The sequence below is a fragment of the Silurus aristotelis genome (assembly GCF_946808225.1).
Source record: "Silurus aristotelis genome assembly, chromosome: 29".
Taxonomy (NCBI): Eukaryota; Metazoa; Chordata; class Actinopteri; order Siluriformes; family Siluridae; genus Silurus; species Silurus aristotelis.
The window spans coordinates 7,888,302-7,910,232 of NC_139602.1; the positions used below are offsets into that span (position 1 = coordinate 7,888,302).

At 37.8% G+C, this 21,931-nt stretch overlaps 2 protein-coding genes across 2 annotated transcripts in view; both read right to left on the reverse strand.

Annotated features, from left to right (window-relative positions):
• Positions 1-718: 718 nt before the first annotated feature.
• On the reverse strand, positions 719-5,103 carry klhdc7a (kelch domain containing 7A). Its single transcript, XM_083534901.1, has one exon. It carries the CDS (start codon positions 4,979-4,981, stop codon positions 2,066-2,068), a length of 2,916 nt encoding a protein of 971 aa, XP_083391027.1. The 5' UTR covers positions 4,982-5,103; the 3' UTR covers positions 719-2,065.
• Positions 5,104-13,766: 8,663 nt separating this feature from the next.
• Positions 13,767-21,931, reverse strand: part of igsf21a (immunoglobin superfamily, member 21a) — a 333,388-nt gene continuing 325,223 nt past the window's right edge. Inside the window, exons 9-10 of the mRNA XM_083535347.1 lie at positions 21,589-21,627; positions 13,767-15,233 (exon numbers count right to left, since the gene is read on the reverse strand). Of these exons, the coding sequence (XP_083391473.1) occupies positions 15,157-15,233; positions 21,589-21,627 (116 nt within the window). The 3' untranslated portion in view covers positions 13,767-15,156. The remainder of the gene's footprint in view (positions 15,234-21,588; positions 21,628-21,931) is intronic.

Consider the following 21,931-nt stretch of genomic DNA (forward strand, 5'->3'; position numbering starts at 1 on the left):
AATATAAATATGTGAGCTAACCTGTGAATAAAAAAAACCATGTCCTTGGGATTTTAGAGCTGTTCACTGCTGCATTGTTCATTTTGAAATGTCGGTATTTATCATTCATTTTCTGTGTTTTCTGTAGGAGTTTATGAGAAAGAGAGAACAAGAACTGGCTCTATTTGCTGAGACCAAGTTTATCACTTTATCAAATAACAGCCTGCAAATTATATTTTTCGCCCAGGTTTGGACACGGGGTGGATATGATTTTCTCCATTATTGTCCCAGAATAGCTTTGCTGAGCTGTGCGACGTACGAATCAGCCATGTGTGCCTCGAAACAGCTGACTCTATACTTGGTTCAGGGGGAGATTCAGCAAGATCCTGTCCAAACTTCCATCCCATTAGATGTTTAATTACGGCTAATCAAAGCGTTTCAGTATGCAATCAAGTTATCTTAAAATTGACTATCAATAGTCTCACTTTTCCTGCTGTTTAGATCGATTCTACAGCCTTCGCTAGTCATTCCATGATTGTAACTAGGGTGTGTTTATTTTCCACTTTATGCACAACCAGTTTAGGTTCTGTTGACTCACGGTAAACATCCACATGATGGTGCCATCGTTACAGATCATGAACAAGCGAGCAGGCGAGTATGGTACCGTATATTCTGAATTCTTCTCAGCTTTGTTTGAAAGTGCAGGTCTTGGATTCAACCGTCAAAGAATTTATTACACTTTCTTTTCACATTATATTAGTGCAGGTTTTATTATTTCATTAGCATATTTTAAATGATTTGCATTGAACAACAAAACATAGCTTGTTTTATAGCAAAGAAACCTTCCAAGTACATCATATAAGTTGCATTTATAATTATATACTTTATATAGTAAATATATATCATATATTGATATATTACATGTATATGTACATATGATCTACAGAAAGAAATACAGGATATTTGACACTGACTATAATCGTAAAATCATGGTATGCATGCGTACAACTAAAGTTACATAAAAAGGCATTAAGGTTCATTTAGTAACTGCTTTAGCCTGCTCCAGGTTCTGCTGGATCTGGGGACTATCCTAGGAACACCAAATGTGTGATGGGAGTCTATCATAGATGCTAATACATTCCTAGGAACCTTGCACACACTCATTCACACCTAGGGGGTAATTTAGAACAGACAAACCACCTACAAGCAGCTTTTGGGAGATGGGAGGAAATTGGAAAACAGCGAGACCACGTAAATCCTTACACGATTAGTAATCTGAGCTCAGGATTGAACCCTTTAGCTAGGAGACAGAAATGCTATCCACTGCGTCACTATGCCATCCCTCATGAGATTCTGTTATGTTGCTGAAAATATATTACATATTTGGAAACTTCGTTTGCCACTATATAGTACTAAATACCAAATAGTTTGCCACTTAGCGGTGAAACTAGCATTCAACAACATTACTGCTTTCAGCATTCATTTGACTTACTTAAAAAGTTATGCACATAAAAGTCGAGACATTGATGTCAATGAAGGACAGTGTGTGTGAATGGAGGGGGGGAAGGGGGAGTCTGCGTTCGATAATTTATCATTTTTGATTATTCATTAGTTCAAGTTCTCAAATGGGCGTGAGAGCAAAGCCTGCCATGAATATCCTTATTCCATCCTTCATAAATCTTGGAAATGACGGGCATTTGTGTTATTCATTACAGCAAAATTGCAGCATGGCTCCACTCTACATATTGATTAGCTGACATTTTGCTTATAGCGTTTCAGAGCAGTATATTCGAGCGAAACACTTTAAGCAGTACCACTAGACATTAGCAAGATTTAAGAGTTTACTTAGACCCAAGAGTGGACTGAAAAACTCAGATAACAAACAGCTCTCATTGGAACGGCAGATTTATCTCACTGGGAATGCACACTAAATCTGATCTAGCTTTACAATTACTGGTTTTAATAGCCTTGATATTTCACTTCGACTGCCACTGATTAAGACGACTGTGCATTCCAGTAACTTAATATGGTCTCCAACTATGAACTCCGAGCGCATCGGTCTTTTTCTCGGCTGAGCTGACTGAATTCAAACGCTGGTTTGAAGAGTGCTTTTATCAGGCAGAGCAAGAACAAAAGGGAATAAAATACCCTTAGCTGCTGTGAGAATTTGTAAATCATCCGCCACAAAGCCTGGAGATTTTTCATCAGCTAAAAACCGCATTGTGAACTGCCGACTTACACAGTATATGACGTCATCCATAGCAACGCATTGAAATGCAGGGCTGTGTGGAATTTGCTTGGAACTGCACTCATACCATAGCCTGGCCATTACATGGTAGCGATACACACTAATCCCTAGGTGAGGGTTGACATCAAACCGATAGAGGAAGTTCCGAACTGCTACCATTTCCGTGGTCCTTTCTTTGCTGCCCATAATCAAGCTCTTCCTCCAGATATCAGTTTTGGGGTTGTAGCGCAAAAGAGTATACTTCAAAGTGCCACCCGAAACGAACAACTCGCCGTTACAAGCTGTAGCCCGATGGGCAACAGCAAAAGTATCATTGGGTAGTGGTGCGACAAACGTCCATCTGTTGGTCCTGGGGTCATAACGCTCAACTGTCGACAGGCACTCCCCTCCAATGGCGTAGACATGGTCCTCTAGAGCTACGAGCTTGCAGTGAGGCCTGGCCTCATTCATTGGACAGATTTCGCTCCAAATGGAAGTCACCGGGTTGTAGCAAAACACCTTCTTTGATGGCACTGTCCATTGGAACCCTACCGCTACAAACAGGTAGTTGTCCATGGTGCACATTGCACATCCTTTTGATAAGACTTCTTTAGGGATTTGGCACTGAAGATGCCAGGTGTTTTTGAAATCATCATAGTAGTACATTTCACTAGACACTCGATAAGTGTAGGAGTCTGTCGACTGTGATAAACTCCTGCTCCAATCTGGGGAGTCCATGTCTGCCACCATGAGGCACTTTCGGCCTCTCGTGCGCTGTCTTTGAATCTGGTCTCGCTCGCCTGCCTTCAGGCGGCTATACAGGTTTGGATCGCGTAGAACTTGGAAGTAATTGTCTGACATAACTCTCAGAGCAGCCTGCTGAAGAGCAATAAGTCCATGCTTCTTGCCAAGCATCAGTGCTTCCAGACAATTGCCCAAATCAATTTTTTTTGTTAAACTCTCCAGTTCTGAGTTTCCTATGTTCTCAACAGGAAGGTGAAAAAACTGGGCCCTAGCCACAGTTTCCACTTGTGGATCCTCTGAGGATTTCCAACAGAATTCTTGTATTTCTTTAGGTGACTTTGGGGAGTTTGTTGCACACTCATTTTGAAATGCCGGTGAGCGGCTACGAGTTACAGGAGGAGGGAAAGGGATCTGGAGTTCTGATTCTGCAGCAGCAGCAAGGTAACTGTCCTTGCGAATTAATCCATGTCTGAGAAGCCTTCCTGTTTCTGATCTGATGGGAGCTTGAGACATCCGATCTGAGTCATTTGAGAATTCCAGATCTCTCATGATTAAAGATGAAGGCAAGGGACTCTGTGTTCGTGGTTTATCCATTACACTGGGCAAAGTGTTTGCATCATATGGTGCATAAGTTGGACTTATAGAGTTGGTGGGGCTTGAATCTGAAACTGACTGCGAGGAAGTCTCAACAAAATAATCGTAAATCTTACCACGAACTGCAGTGCTTTGATCACCAGGCCCCTCTATTACCAGGTTGGCATTCTCCACTTTGATCTCTGCCTTTGACTGGAAACTGGAAAAAGTACCAGGATGACCCATATTCTGCATGAGCTCTCTGCCAATTTCAACTCCACCATCCATTTTCTTTAGCTGGCATGGTGAGCGACGTCCGCTTGAATTTGCTGTTGCCTTGACTTCTAAACCTGATGTTGGTAGAGTCAGTCCTGTTTTACAGTATTTTACCTCTCTCTGTGCCTTATCCCTGAAGATGTCCATATTTTGCTCTGCACCCGATGCCATTGAGAATTTCTCCTCAGGATTGGTCACAAACTTTTTACAGTCTTTAAGGTTAGATTCTAGAGCAGATGAAGGCGTGAGACTTTCCTCTGTGTTGGTCCCAAAATCAGACTTTTTATCCACTTCTGTGTCTGGTTCCAAACCAAAAAGGAAAGAAAAAGAACCTCCCTTTTTGTCAGTCACACCATCCTTTGGCTTTCTATCTACATCTATGTTACGACTGATACCAGAGTTTAGTGAGGAACTACCCTTTGTATTGGTAGGACTGTCCTCAGACTTTGTGTCCACATCTACGTTGCATTTCACACCAGATAAATTTACAGAGCTTCCTTCGTTGTTGGTCACATCCTCAGACTTCGTATCCCATTCTATGTCTGGTTCCACACCAAAAAGGAAAGCAAAGGAACTTCCCTTTCTTTTGGTCACAATGTCCTTAGACTTTGTATCTTCCTCTATGCTGCGTTCGACACCAGAATTTTGAGAGAAACCACACTTTGTGCTGGTATGAATGTCCTCAGACTTTGTATCCCCTTCACATTCCAAACCAAAAAGAAAAGCGAAGGAACTTCCCTTTGTGCTGGTCACATCGTCCTTGGCCTCTGCATCCACTTCTGTGCTGCGCGTAGAACCAGAGGTTAGTAAAGAATTTCCCTCTGTGTTGGTCAAAACCTCTTTATTCTCTTCCTTTTTAACCATGGCATCTGCTTTTTGTAGTTGAAAAGTGCCTTGCCCAGTATCCACAGAGGACTGCCTAGACCGGTTTTCTCCATCATATCCCTCTTTCTCTCTTTCTTTGAGAGGTTCTAACACTGTTTTGCACGGGCTGCAGGTTTCAGTACTTGCTTGAGTGCTCCTGGGAGGAGGAAGTCTCTTCTTGGCCCCTGTCTCGCCTCCAGCCCTGGAACTGTAAAATCGGAAAACCCAGGTGACAAAAAGAATAGCAGCAGCAGACACAGTCAGCTTGGCCAGGAGCTGCATGTCAAAGCGCCCTCCCAGCAAGTCCGCTATTGGCATTTCTGGTCAAGCAGGTTTTGGCAGTCAGCTGGATTTTTAGTCTTTATCTGGGATGCCAAACCTAGTGCATCCCAGCCTGTGTAACTTGACGATGAATACAACCACAAACTGCCAGCTCTCTTTCTATTGTCAGCGCAGGATAAGGAACCTGATACCTGCCCTTGTTGAATTTGCATGCTGCACACCATCAGGGCGGGACCGTGGGTGTTATTTCACCTGTTGCAGAGTATTGCTCTCCGGAGCTAATAAAATACGATATATTGACATCTGTTGACTTTGAGCTATTTGCAGATGTCATTATACAATTTTTCTCTTTTTGCCAGTGCTTTAACCATAAGTTTGCCTTCCTTATTGTTAAATATTCTTTTTATTTGCAGCCTTCAATTATTAACCTTCAAATGTGAACAAAATAAGGATATATTCTATCTGCAGATTATCCAAGCAATGAACATATCTGCAGTACTACAAGCATGTAGGTGTTGGGTATTTGCATTTGTGTTAAGGGTGGAGATGGCTGACATAAAACATTAAACACATACAGAAGTGCACAGACCAGGATGTAACTGTTTGTTCAGTTGTCTTTGCTAATAAATCATCAAGGATTTTTTTTACATGCATTTCATTTTCCTAGTGTTTCATTTGTGTACCATAAGGAACATTATAATGAACATTAGTCAATATTTTGAAGCGAACCTCAAAAAATAGATTACTTGTGACATTCTAGTCAGCAAGGCCTCAGTGTTAAACCGTGAACCTTGAAATTTTTCTTAACATTTTGAACGTTGTGTTTTTAAATTTTTGTTATTAACCGATAGCATTGTCACATAGATGCTCTAAAGAAACTCAAACCAACAAGTACTCTTGAATGGGTCTGAATTATTGATAGTTACACAGGCCTGCACTTTCAAACCCATACCTATCATATGTCAAGTGAAGAACTGAAGCATTTTGGTGAATTGAGAAATGTGACCGTAAATGCGGTAAAATGCTTTTGTCAGAAAATTACAATAGGCCACATTTACACAGTGCCTATTTCATTATTTCCTATCATTCTCCAAAACAGAGTGACAATAGACAATATTTAACTACCCTACATTTCAGCTTTAGAAAGTGAATTTAAATGAATTAATTAATTTGAATTAATCAAATAGCATAGTAATGTTACTTTTACCCACCCCAATGCACCGTATCAATGTGATGATCTTATATTGTCACATTTTTTGGCTGAAAATATTTTTGCTTTTCTTGATGACAAATTGTTGATAATGGATGCCAATTATCACCAAATTCCCACAGTATGTTACAGTGGACAAGAGTAACATAGAAATGTGCCTACTTTTGTCCAAACATGCTCCACATCTGTACTTTACTAAGCAATATGCTAAACTAAACTCTACTATATTATAATACACCTTGCTATTTAGCTTGACATGCTATACTATATTTTAGATTTAAATAACATTAAAAGTAAGTGCAGCTTGTTACTGTGCCCACCCTAATGCAAATTAGGAATTTATTGAAGATCTGAGAATGTCACATTTTTGACCAAAATATAGTAAGGGGTTAGCCTGTGGGTTTTTTTTGGGGCAAAAAAAAAAAAGCGTTTTCCAATTATCACTGAATTCTCACCTAATGTTCAAATAAGCAAAACTAACACAGGATGCACTTAGTTTTGTTCTAGTATGCTCCACAACTAAGCTCTGATCCAATAACTTCCAGTGTATGATTTTCAATAGCCATAACATACCACACTATCTTTAGCTTTAAAATCTTATAAAATAATAGTAAGTGTGCCGCTGTGTTACTGTTGCGCATCTTAATGCACAGTGTGAATATGATGAAGATTTGAGATCATATTTTTGGGCAAAAAAAAAGTGTTTTCCAATTATCACCACATTCTCACAGTGTGTTAAAATGAGCATGAACAATGTTGCATTTAGCTCTGTCCTAGCATACTCCACAGTTGAGTTTTTTCAAGTCAACCTCACACACTACAATTGAATGGTTTAGACCTCAGTTCTGGAAAATGCTAAGATAGAACTTCGTGTCTAAAATGTCTAAAAATAGGTCTAAAATTTCTTACTCAATCTTACATATGGCAAGAATGTAGTGATAATTGGAAAACACTCAATTAAAAAAAAAAAACACATGCTAACCCTTTACTTACTTTTTTTTGGGCCAAAAATGTGACGTTCTCAGATCTTCTTCAAAGTCACACTGTACATTATTCTGGGCAAGAATAACACAAGGGTGCACTTACTTTCATTCTATCACCTTATAGAGCTGAGATGTAGTGTACTAGGATAGGGTCTGACTATACCATATAGCTCAACATTATGACTCAGAACATTCTCAGATCTTCATCAAAGTCATTCTGTGCGTTAGGATGTGAAAATCCATCACTGGGGTGCACTTACTTTTTTATATCACCTAATAAATCTGAGATGTAGTATAGCAAGTCAAATGGAAGGTAGGGTGTATTATAATATAGCATAGTATTGCTTAGTATTCAACATTATGGACTGCAAATAAGTCAAAGTAAACTTTATTGTCATTCGGCCAGGCAGCAAGGTGCAAAGCAGAACAAAATTGCGTTTCTCCAGAGATTCCAATGTGTAGATGTAACATATAACAGTCAGCAACCAAGACGGGTAACAAATAGACAGTACAATAGACAGTAGATTAAACAATACTGAAAAACTATATACTGTACATAGGTAACACAACATATACAAGAAAAGGCAAAATATTGCACATCAGTACAAGGGCTTGTTGCATGATTAAGGTTTACATGGTAAGGTTTGGTGCACAAGTGGCAAGAAGGTAACTGTCTGTGATTAATATAAAGTGCTGAAAATAAATAAATAGCACATATCCGGTTAGTGCACAAGAAAATAGAGGCTCAGACCACAGTTATGGGGAATGTTAGGACAGAATTAAGTGCATCCTTGTGTAACTCTTGACTGCTCTAACATACTGTGAGAATTTTGTGAAAATTGTAGACTAATGATTTTCCCTCCCAAAAAACACTAATAACCCCCTTACTTTTTTTTGGCGAGAATTTGTGTTGTTCTCCAATCTTCATCAAATTCACAATGTACAAAAGGGCAATCAAGAATAACACAATGGTGCACTTACTTTTATTCTTTTCTTCTGAAAGCTGAAATGTAGTGTAATATGTTGTATGGCTATTCAACATCATACTATTGAAGTGATTGGGAGTTTAGTTGTGGAGTATGGTAGGACAGAACTAAATGCACCCCTGTGTTATTCTGGTTTATTCTAGCATACTGTGAGAATTTGATTAGAATTGGAGAATGGTACATTCTCAGATTTTCACCAAAATAACAATGTGCATTAAGATCAGCAACAGTAACATCAGCATGCAATTAGTTTCATTCTATCACCTTGTAAATCTGCAATGTGGTGTAGTATGTTGTATGTCCATTCAACGTCATACACTTGAAGTGAGCAGCTCAGAACTCAGTTGTAGAGCATGCTAGGACAGAGCAGAACGAATCCCCGTGTTTCTCTTGATCGTGCTAACGATCTGTATGAATTTAATACAAATCGGAGAATATTGATTTCACCCCGAAAAACACAATGGCTAACCCCTTAGATTTATTGCCCAAAAGTTTGACATTCTCAGATCTTTACTAAATGTATCCTATACATCATTTAGGCAAAAGTAACACCACCATGCAATTAGTTTCAAAGCTTAAATTTCCAGCAAAAAAAGATATGAGACTGTCACATTTTTGACCCAGAAAAATAGTAAGAAGTTAGTCTTTTATCATATTCACATGGTGCATAAAGTTGAGTAATGGTAACATCGCAGTGCAATTAGTTTCTTTCTATCGCCTACTAAAGCTGGAATGTGGTGTAGTAGGTACTGTTATGGCTATTCAACATTCAACATACTAATTTGTTACATAATCTGTATCCTTATTTGATACTCAAACTGTCTATATTGTCTCAGATTGTCTGTTTTGTCTTGTCTTGTCTGTTTTGTCTTGTATAGTCAAAGCTGAATGTATAGTTTTATTTTATTTTATTTTAACAGCTGGAACCAAATTCACCTAAAAACACAAAGGCAAAAAGGCCCTTATTTTTTTTGTGCAAAAATGTGACGTTCTCAAATCTTCAGCAAATTCACACTGTGCATTAGGGTGGACAAGACGAACACAGGGGTGCACTTACTTTCTTTGTATTGCCTTAAAAAGCTAAAATGTGGTCTGGCTGTACCATAAAGCTCAGCATCATGACTCAGAGCTCAGTTGTGGAGCATGCTAATGCAGAACTAAATACATCCTTGTGTTACTCTTGCTAATGCTAACATACTGTAAGAATTCGCTAAAAATTTGCTCAATTTCTTCACCTGAAAAAAACACTAAGGCTTATTTTTCGGTAGCAAAATGCAATGTAATCAGACCTTCATCAAATTCACACTGTTCATTAAGTTGGGCAACAGTAACATTACTGTGCAATTCATTTCCTTCTTTCATCTTCTAAAGCGGAGATGCAGTGTACTATGTTATAGCCTGGCTATTTAACATCATACACTAAAAGGGAATGACTCAGCAATGTCCTAGCATGCTCCCTAACCAAGCTCTAAGTGCATCCCTGTGTTACTCTTGACTGTCCCAATGCATCCATCCATCCATCCATCTTCTCCCGCTTATCCGATGCCGGGTCGCGGGGGCAGCAGTCTAAGCAAAGATGCCCAAACTTCCCTCTCCCTAGACACTTCTTCCAGCTCTTCCGGGGGGACACCAAGGCGTTCCCAGGCCAGCCGGGAGACATAGTCTCTCCAGCGTGTCCTAGGTCTTCCCCGGGGTCTCCTCCCAGTGGGACGCGCCCGGAACACCTTCCCAGGAAGGCGTCCAGGTTCCCAATGCACTGTGTGAATTTAGTGAAAATCTGAGACCAATGATTTTCTCTCACAAAAACCACAAAGGCGCTTTTTGCCGAAACCGTGACAGTCTCAGATCTTCATCAAATTCACACTGACTATTAGATTGAGCAAATATAACACAGGGGTGCACTCACTTTTATTCTATCACCTAAAGCTGAGATGTGGTATAGTATTTTATGGTGTGGCTATACAACATAAAGTGAATGAAGTTGTGGAGCATGCTAGGACAAAACTAGTCTTTTTCTTACATAATGTAGAAATTTGAGGATAATTGGAAAATGCTTAAATTTTTTGCCCAAAAAACCCACAAAGGCTAATCACTTACCTTTTAATGGGCCAGAAATGTGACGTTCTCAGGTTGTCATCAAATTAACAGTAGTTTTGTTTCATCGCCAAGCTAAGATGCGGGCTAAGTATCTACAAGATCCTCATACTTTTATATTATAATATCTGTTCGTGTGTCGTTTAACATAATATAATGTGTTATAGACTCTGACACTGAAAATCTAATATTTATGTGGTTTGAAAGTGCATTGTATGTAACTATGTCGAATTAAACAGTACTGTTTATGTATATTATGTAGGCTGACGTGACATTTTACAGGATAGTAATGGCAATACTAAAGACCTCCTTTGTATGAATCCATTGTAAGGTCTTAATGTATGCATAAGTATTAATATCCAAATTTGCATACTACCAGTTGGTACATTATATGAAAATGAAGCGTATAAATGCATTAAACAAACCGACAGTACATAATCATATAATGGTTTGATTCATAAAGTGCTGTGCAAGCAACTAATTATCCTGTATTTATTCAGGCATTCTAAAGTTTCATGTAGACACTGACATGTATACCCCTATCTCCAGTGCATTATATTTAATGGCTTCCTACGTTGTACGATATAATGCAAGCTTATCTATCTATCATGCATCAGGAGCTTCAGAAGACTTTCATTTCATCATTTCCTTGGAGGTCGTCATTTGCATCAGCAAACAAATAAGCATCACGGCACAACATTTCCAAAAGAAAAGACATTGTTTTAAAGGCAAAGCCATTTTAAAACTGAACGCTAATTAACACGCAACAATTGGAAATTCCATGCAAAAAATTCTCATTTCTGTCTGATTAAATACAAAAAAATATATAATAATAATAATAATACAGTCACAGTCATAGTCACATGAGCTTTTTTTTTTTTATTCAATCTTCCTGTGTATTTTCATCCTGATGGGTGTCTCGATCTCGAGCCGTGGAGGAAAACAGGATATGGCTTTCTCCCATGAATGTGATCACTCTGTAAACAAACTCTTGGCATGGGGTTTTATTCCGACCGTATAATTCATCCATTAGGCTTGGAATTTGAGCGCTATTCTAAAGCTATTACTGAAGATGACGACTATGAGCCTTTCTTCATATTTCCGAGACATGAAGAGACCCAGGTCCTGTTTGAAATGAAGAAAAGGCATCGAAATGGAACAAATGCTTTAGACACAAGAAGAAACAAAAAAAAAACAAAAACAGAAGCTACACAAATGTGTCAGAATAATCACAGAACAAAAGCATTCTTTTGTTCATAATGTTCTTAAGGTGGCCAGTTTCATGTTACGGTAATTTTGGGGAACTTGGAGGTAAAAGAAACAACAACAAACTTAAAATGGAATGGAGGCTATTTTACTAAGCTCATATTTGACTAATCTCTCCGCCTACCTAGGCTTCGGTCCTAATCTTTTAATACACTGTGTGTTTATAGGAGCTTAAATTGCAATTCTTCAGAAATGTATGCAGGATTACTTTTCAGCACGAGGGCAGCTTGGGAAGATGAGTGGCAGAAGACAAACTTTTACAACGATTTTGCATGAAACTTTAGGAATCAATTTCCTTCTGCTCAGGGTGGTCTTCAAGAATGACTTTTTGAAAAGGAGCAGGGACTGATTTCAATATTGCTTCAAAGAGCTTACTGATACTGCTCACCGCATTGAGGTGGTGCTTTAGGCAAGTAAGAGCACATGATTAATCATATCACATTCAGGAGTGCACCCAAACCATTTGAACGAGGTAGTCTCGTGCTTACTTTTAATGTGTGAGGTAAAAAAAATTCTCCATCTCTTCGACAAATGGTTCCACAACATCAGCAGACTTTATAAGACTGTAGGAAGAACATTACTCATAATCGTATGGTAGCACCGGTGTAGCATCGGTTTTTTTTTTTATTGTTTTTAAGATTTATAATCATACTCATGATATCATCCAAATGAGGATGGGCTCTCCTTTTGAGTCTGGTTCCTCTCAAGGTTTCTTCCTCCTTGCCAAAGTCGCCCCAGGCTGCTCATCAGGGATAAACACACATAATTATATAACAAAAAATTTTAATATAAGTGAATTATGTTCTGTAAAGCTGCTTTGAGACAATGTCCACTGTGAAAAGCGATACAGAAATAAACTTCAACAAAAAGTTTTAGGTAGAAAGCTATAACCGGGGCTCACAGGAATCCTTCACAGAATGGATTCATAAAAAATGTTTAGCTGTGGGTAAAATGCTGACACCTCTATGCACCAGAACTGTAAACACCATAAATACATAAATATAACAGAACGGGGAAAAAAGATAAGGTACTCCCTCTGTCCCCTCCCAAAAGTTTAATAATACTCTGCTGCACTCCATTAATCATTGCTTTGTATGTTATAAGGACAGCTAAAACAAAAGAGGGGGTGTGTGTGGGGGGGGGGGGTGTTTAAGGTGCTCTGGTTCATCAATCTAGCAAAAATTGTTTCAAGTGGGGAATGAAATGAAAGTAGGCGGAGCTTGAAAGAAGCCCTGCAAAGTTTTTATTTTAACGGTGAAGGAGTGTGAGGTATTATGTAAGTCGATAAAGTTATATTTGACACTTGTTTTTATAATAGAAACTTCAATCAGTAAACATCTAAAAGGTTTTATGACATTTGACAGACATCCTTATAGAGAACGACTTACAAATCTCTATAAATAGTTGAGAGTTAATGGAGGTGGTGTCACAATGACTAAGACATTGGACTTAGTATCAGAAAAAAAAATCCCAGCATCATCACTGCTGTGCCCTTGAGCAAGGCCCTTAACCCTCAACTGCTCAGTTGAACTTCTCAGAAACTCCTGACTCTAACTTGCCACAACACCCGTGGACCGATTTTTAAAAGTAGTTGTGAGAACATCAATTAGAGTTTGATTTGAGTCTCACATAAACTGAGTTGATTAAGCAAAGAGTCTTGTGACAAAAATGATAATGGAACATTACATCTATAATAACTCTTTGGATACTTAAGTACATTTAAAGAAAAACACTTTTGTACTTTTACCCAAGTAAAAGTTTAAAGGGACACTTTTACTGGAGTCATATATTACTGAGTGTAGCTCTACTTTAACTCCAGTACATGGTTTGTGTACTTCATCCACCACTGGATAAAACCCAGTTTCTATATAACAATAAATACAGCTGTAAATGCCAGTACAAGCCCAGGTCAGATATTTTGCCAAATGTCAGAACTGAACAAGTTGTTATATGAGCATACGCATCCACGTTTTGAACTCGTGTGATTCAAATTTGACTTGATTTGAATCCAATTTGCTCCAGGAAGTCAACCAAATACATTGTGTGTATCTATGGTGACAGCATTTGGTTTGTAGATGTGGGCTGCTAAACTGAGCCACAAAGAGCACTCGGATTAATAAATACGTTTCGAAGAGGCCAAAACACTGACACGTTCATACACAAAGCCGTCTCTTTGCTAAAAACACAGTTGCAGTATAAAGGCTATAAATTAAGGTGTAAAAAAATACAAATGCGACCAGATCGATTTTTCGCCCGGAAAACGAACTGCACACGCACCCATGTCGAGTTGATCATCTCCATGTTTTTAATACAGGTGATATGAAACAAATACAACAACCCTGTTTACACTCCTTGTTGAGGAACAGAGGAATAGGAAAGGTGAATAACATGATCCTAGCAGTACCTGTTAGGAGAGAGTTACATACTGTACATGATGCAGGTCACTGAATATATTATGTAACAAGAAAAAGGGTAGAAAGGAGGTGGTGGGGGGGGGTGTTTGGAAGAGGGTAGAAGAACATGTGGGTGAAACAGACGCAGAGGAGGAGAAAATCGCCAAACATCACATGCACCACAACCTGGAGAAGAGAGGCAGACGTACACTATGTGGATAAAGATGGGTATTTTCCTCTTGTTTCAATCCTGCCACTGTGGCGCACAGGTTGGAAGGAGCATTAAATCAATAAGGGGAGTCTAATAGTCAAGTTTTTTTTTTTTTTTTTTTTTAAACTGTCCTTCAATAAAACTTCATGGTTATGATTCTTCAATGAGGGTGTTACTGAACTGGGGATGACCAAACATGTACTGAATAAGCAATAAAGCTTTTTGCTAATATCCCACCCCCCGCCCCACCCCCCCTGTTATACCTCTGGATTTCATTTATTTATTCATTTTTTGTTCATTCCTATTATTTTTAATATACCTCTCAGTATTTACATGGATGTACACAAAATACATTTAAAAAGAGGGTCATCTGTTTAACTTCTCAAATAAAATCTCACCAGTTCACAGGACCTTTTTTGTTGAGTCTTTTTTTTTTTTTTTTTTACATTCCAGCCATGAGCCATTCAAAAAAAAAAACAACAACAAAAAGGAATGGGGGGAAAATACTGTGCTGAAAGACAAAAAACAAAACAAAAAAAAGGGTTTGTGCTCGAGTGCATCGTAGTCGTGTGAGTGGAATAGCGATCGCTTTATTGTTTTGCAGTCTTTCCTGTTTCGTATCGCATTTCCAATCCGACCGCCATGACATCATGAGTTCGGCTCGAAGAAGAAAGAAGCCAAGGATTTTTTTCTCCATCTTTTTTTTCCCTTTCCTTCCGTTTTTTTTTTTGTTTGTTTGTTTTTTCGACAAGCTGAGATGAGACACAAAATCGAGGTATGGACAACACAGAAGGTGGAGCTTCTTCTTGCTTTGTGTAGTAATCACTGAAGTTGCCTTCGGGTTCTAATTAGAAAAAAAAGAGGAGAGAACGTGGCACCTCCTGGCGATGTTATGGATATTGCTGTCCTCTGAAGACAGTCCTGAAGGTCGTGTGCCCGGGTGGGGAATGTGTGTGTGCTTGGTCAGCATGGACGAACACGTAGGTGTGGGCAGTTTTTATTTTTTTATCAATCTTTTTTATAATTATTTAATCTTTCTTCCTTATCATTCAGTTTTTATTTGGAGGTTCATTTCAGTTTAACAGTCAGTACAAGGACGAGGGGCAGCCATATCAGTCCGTGTGCGTGCAAACTGGGAACCCCACCTGCAAACAGCGAACAAAAATATTGCGTTAGGAAAAACAAATCCAAATCTGGCAGGTTACATGAATAACAAAACCAAATCTTGGTAAAAAAAAAAAAAAAAAAAAAATATATATATATATATATATATATATATTTGCTATTAGTTCCTATGACATCAGTGGTGTGTTGCCAATCTGGTTGGGGGTAAGATTTGTTTGGAGAAAAAGCAGCAACAAAAGTCTTAAAACAACACCAGATTTTTAGAAATGCCTCAATTCATGTTACCCTTCTTCCAAATGAATGTGTGACTTGTTGTTAAACTAAAACTACAATAAACGTCTATACTATAAATATATTGTTAAGTAAGTAAGTAATTAACTATTATATCAAATGTTGCTAATAAGAGATCAGAAGAGCCATTATAGATGATGGTGTGGTAATAGGACTGCTTTAATAACCACTCTTTATAAATGTGGTAAACTGAAAAGCATCCCAGAAAGGACAACATGCTAAATCATTAGGACTGAACTAGAAAGGTATCTATGGCAACCCCAATAGCCACTCTTTACGACTGTAGTGAGGTGAAAAATGCCAAATTATGTGGGTTGAGCTGATAAGACTGCTATCTTAACTCCAATAACCGCTCATTATAACCGTGTTGAGTTGAAAAGCTTCACTAAAACCTCAACATATAATACCACGAGGGTTGATCTGACAAGACGGCTATGGCAACTCGAATAACCACTCTTTAAAACTGTAGCAAGCAGAAAAGTATCTCAGAATGCACAACATGCCAAATCTTAGGGGTTCAGCTAATAGAATAGCTACGGTAAATCCAATAATCATTCTTTATATGGTGATCTGTGTAGGTTCCCTGGATCTGTGTCATATCATATCTTGAGGATTAAGCTGAGAAGATGTCTATGGTTACTCCACTGACAGATCTTTACAACCCTGGTAAGCAGAAAAAAAAAGCAACTGTAATATCTTTAGGGTTAAACTGGGCAAATGGTTATCCAGAACGGCAATAACTGCTCCTGGTGAGTTGAAAACCATCTCAGAATACTCCACATGCCACATCTTGATGCATATACAGTATATAATATATATTGATACAATGGATTAAGACCACATCAGGATTTCAGTCTTGTCAGTTAATATGGTGTGTTGTGTATTTCGAGATGTTTGTCTGTTCACCATGGTTGTAAAGAGTGGCTATTTCAGTGAAGGTAGCCTTCCTGTCAGCTTGAAGTAAACTGAGTATTTTTTCGAACCTCTCTAATCACAAAGTCATTTCCATCCTCAGAGCCGCTGCTCACTGGATGTTGATTGCACAGACAGAATGACAGTTTCAAAAATCCTCAAAAACTTGCCTGTCATTCACCAGCAACCACACCACTAACAGCAGAGGTGGAAGTAATGAAGTACAAACACTTCGTTACTGTACGTAAGTAGATTTTTCAATCTGATTAGATCAGTATTTTACTTCAATATTTATTATTTGGACAACTTTTTACTTTGACTCAATAAATTTGTACACAAATATCTGTACTTTCTACTTCTTACATTTTCAAAACAGACTCGTTACTCGTTTTCAGCAAACCAACCTATTTCTCGTCATTGCTCGGCTTTTTCAACCCACCACTGGTGTATCATTTTCTGGCTTTCACACACCACAGATGTAGGCTAGACCACAATGCTCACAACATGCGAGGCAAAAGGCAACAAGTAGTATGGTGTTAACGTGGATGAGACAGAGGGAGTGAGTGATTTAAACATGACAGAACAGAAACATTCCTGATCAGATGATCATCATCATCTTTTTTCTGCTTGTGTTCTATATGGTGGATGTTCAGCCTGGATACATTCATTGGAAAACGAAATTTAAATTCCTTTTTATTAATATATTAATATGATGTGGTCCAGTTACCAGCGTGAGACTGAAACAGGTAGTAGCAATGGCTACGTTTTTCTTAAATACAAGTCAGAGCCCAGACTTCTTTACTATAACTTTGCTGACAGTTGAAGTACTGACTACACTTTTTCACTACAGTCTTTTGAAAACGAGTATCTGTACTTCTGCTTAATTGTAGGATCTGTGTACTTTTGCCATTTCTGACTAACATTCAAAATGACTGAGATTGCATTTTTCCCCCAATCTGAGTTTGATGTGAACATGAAATGAAGCTTCTGAGCTGTATGTGTTTTTAATCATTTCATTCTCGCCTTGATGATTGGATAATAGGATGAATAAGGAAAGGTACAGGTGTTCCTATTACAGCTACCGAATCTACAACATTCGTACATTTTACAAAACACACCCTGAATTGAATTAAATGATCCAAAAATGCTACAAAAACCCATAATAAAAGGAACTGAAGCTTGGCTTCGGGTGCTTTGGTCCGCTGTAATTTAATTCCAGAAAGAGACCTCTGAGGAATAAAAGAGCATGTGGAAAATGTCTCTCTTTCTGCATCGTCACTTTTTTTTTCTTTTTAAGTTATAATACAGAGGACAAGTAGCAAAGACCATGTGGCTTTCTGAATCCTCAAATATTTCACTGTAATTGCCTAATGCACTGAAAATAACTTTTTTTGAGTAAACACTGCGCTAATGCTAAGTGACCATAAAGCACAACCATAACACATGTTACAACATTTTCATGGTGTGTGCAGAGACCATGAGTGACAGCAGTGTTCTGTCACCTGTGCAAAAATTGCTATCAACTTCAATTACTATCATTATCATGGAAGAGACACAGTGCAATGCAACAGCATGCTCAGAAGTTGAACTGTTGATCTAACGTAAAATCCATAGCTTTAACAGGAGTCTCAATGTTACTAACGAAAACAATATCAACCATTAACCTGTTTTAATAGCTAGCTATTCAGCTAGCATTTGATTACTGTTTTCATCATTTGTTCATTTGGGTATCAATTCCTTTGAATGCATAAACAGTAAAGCTTGAATCCAAGTGAAAACTGTAGCTAGGATTGGAAAAGTTTATAAGCTCATAAAAGTGTACAAATTTAAGTTTAATGTATTTTATTTCTCCATATTTAATGTTTTTATATATAAAACAACCACTACTGCTTGAATTTCTATGTTGAAATTTTTTATTTTTGAGTTCAATGATACCAAATTTCTTTTCAATGTAAGTAAATACCATGTGATCTTTCCACCAACAGAAATTCAGCCTTATTTCTGAACTGAATTCTTAATTAATAAGAGAAAAAAAAGGTAGCACTTTTATAAATTGCTTTAGCAGACACAAGAGTGTCTGCTGAATGCAGCAAATGTAAATGTTAGCAAAAAAGAACATAATATTTAAATCAAAATTCTAGTCCTAGAATTTTTTTTGTGTTCTATTATATATAATTTTTGTAATTTATTTTGAACTTGTACCTCAAGCTTCTCAAGTGAATTTTAATGTACCAAAAATGCCAATGTAGGAAACTTAAACATTAACAGCAAAACAGAAATATTGGATTTGGTCTGTCAAATTCATTGTAAGGTTCATGTAATTGATTGCTGCATCATAGAGCTTACAAACCTACTTCATTATGTCATCTAATAAGGTGTAAATGTTTAAATTTTCTTCTATTTGTTTTGCAAGCCCCTGTGTGACTAAGTTGCAAATTTCAATTGCAATGCAACTTCAAAACCTGATTCACTCGTTTTATTTCCCAAGAAATTATTTTGTTCATGAGTTGTTTCTATAACACTAGTGAGTTAGTTGCATCTTCATTTTCCTACCAATTTATGCGGAACTGCAACAGCCAGAAGGGATGATGTAATGCTGTAGAGCAGGATTTATTATAGTTACATAATAATATAGTTAAAATATGAAACACGTTGCATACGGCATCTTTTATATTATATTTTACATTAAAAACAGGTATTCGTGAGTATTTTACTTCAAATCAAGGACAAACCTTTACAGAAAAGGTTTTGTAGACAGAGAACAAACTTGGTTAAGGCCTTTTAGCATCTGTATAAAAACTGTATATGGACACTCCCACATAATTATTTTTTATCTATTTTTGTGCTGTAAAATGAAAAAATAAGAATATATTTTTTGCTGTACAAGCTTATGTTGGATGTCCTCTCGGGGCCGTGTTCCTACAAGCTATTTGCCTTGCATACGAGGCTGTAGGAACGACCTGATTCTGTCCCTACAGTCGTGCACCTGCTTGCAGGCTGCATTTGCATATTCAAATTTATATCCGTGGGTATCCAGAGGGTAATGTGAGAAAGAGAGAAATGGAGAAGGAGGAAGACAAAGAGAGAGAGCGAAACAGAAAGAACACGATTATTCCTGCTCTTAAATCATTCATTTTTACGAATAGGGTCTGTAAGAAATTACAGATGAGTGAACTCGCTCGAACACTGTAATTCGTCAGCAGCTTGCAAGCGCTGGTGTTTTAGCTCTTTTTTTTTCTCCCTACTGAAAATGACTGCTCACGGAATGTGAAGTTACAGGAGACGGCAAAGGTTCACAAGGTTTTCCCTCGAATAATATCATCTGGGCTACTTTATACCGAGTTGGTAAACCGTTAATGCATTAATACCAATTTGTGAGGGTGAAGAAGCTCAGCGTGGTTTCCTGTAATAACATCAACATGAAAACCAGCCGTGACTTAATGAAGGTTCTAACTCAGAGAATTATCTAAGGTTTATGTGTAATATGACTCTAAGCCTTTCTCTAATGTAAATGTATAGAAAAGTCATGTTACGCCCACAAAAATCTCAACAAAACCTGTCCTTATGTAGAATTTCATGTAAATTATAATTAGGTTTATCAGAGTTGGGATGAAGGCCCTTGGCAGTTGTCATATAACCCTATGAAGACTCTAAGGTCTATATCTATGGCAGCTTTGTGACATAATAATAAAGTTTTATTTAGATATAATTATTAATAGATGTGCTATACTTTTATTATTTTTCGAAAGTTATCATTTCTAACCAGTATTTATAGTACTATATGTAGATTTCTCCTTAAACTGTTTCTCAAACGCGTTCTCTCTGCACCACTGCTGTTACTTGAATGACGTATCACAACACTACAGAGACCAAGGCGCATCCTGAGAGTAACATAGAACACAGATTAACATGGCAGAGGTAGAGCTGCGTCTTCCTGCAGACAGAACAGGGAAAGAATGTCTGGTTTTATTTCATCTTATTTTTTATTTTTTATTTTTTGCATTACAAAAGCCTGTTTGTAAAAGGGCCATGCATTAGACGTTAAAACGCACTTGATAATTTGCTTAATAAAATAAAAGCAAACTATATATACGTGCATAGGATTTTTTTTCCCCATTGCATCGTATTGCATTGAATCGAATTGTGTTGAATCGAATTTAAATCGTACCGCACGGCATCATAATAAGGGTGACTTTTCCTTCGCTGCACAATTAGTGCACTATTTATGTGACACCTTAACTCTGGACTGTCACTTTATCTCTTGACCTGCACAGCACAGTGTCACTTTATGGCATTACACTGCACATGGACACTTTAAGGACAAATCACACTAGATTACTTTATTCTGTACTGTCTATATCTGCGATACACATCCATCCCTTTCTGGCAATTTATATATATATATACACACACACAATTTGTGTGTATATATTTTTTATATTATATCTTAACCTTATTCTCATACTTTTTAGTTACTATAATATACTATTTATTCACTTTCTTTTTATCCTTATAATCTATTTCTATTTTTTATGTTTACAGGTTGTATAAATGTAGATGTGGCAAATAAATTTAAATAGCTGCTTCAGATGTATCTTTTCAGCATATCGTATTGTTATATATGAAATATATCACCTCAGGCTTCCTCACCTTACCTGCATTAGTACCTGACTTTACTACTGCCCTAATGGCTGAATGAATCTCCACAAATCTCCATAGAATCTAGTGGAACATCCTAGAAGGGTGGAGGATATTATAACTAAATAGGGACTAAATGTGGAATGGATGTTTAAAAAGCACATCCAAAGTTAAAGGTCGGGTGTCCACAAATTTTTGACCAGAGCGTATATATGTGCGTCAAAGGATTTCTGTCGAGGTGTTGTAGCTTAACGAACAGCATGCGTGGAGAATTTAGTCAATAGCCAGACGGTACAAGTTTAAAACTGCGATTTCAAATTCATATATAGTGTGTTGGAAGGAGCAGATGCTGCAGAGATGCTTCGCAGGTGGCTCACTTGTCATTTCAAATATGTGCAAAAACTCACAGAAAAAGGGAGCGGGGGGAGAAAAAATAAAGAAATGAAAAGAAAAGAAAAGAAAGAAAGTTTGGTGCTCTGGCAAACAGCCGGATCCCATCTCGTTCTGCAATCCCAGAAGGTTCCCCACACTTACTGTTTTGATTCTGCATGTGTTTCATCATGCTCGGGTTTTCTGCAGGAGAGAACAGAAATAGGAAGAAGAGAGAGTCAGAGGTGGAGATGTGAGGCGGCCGTCGTCTCGTTAACGATAAAGAAAAAGGTGTTATGTAACACACTTTACAGTGTCGTCACAAACGCCGTCGCAATGACTTCTGTTTTATTTATTACTGAGGCCTGGAGATACCAGCTCACTCTTCTCTCACTACTCATCTGAATTCTTTATTACAGGGGTAGATGAAGGGACATCATATACACACACACACACACACACACACACACACACACACACACACACACATACACACTTTTAAGTATTG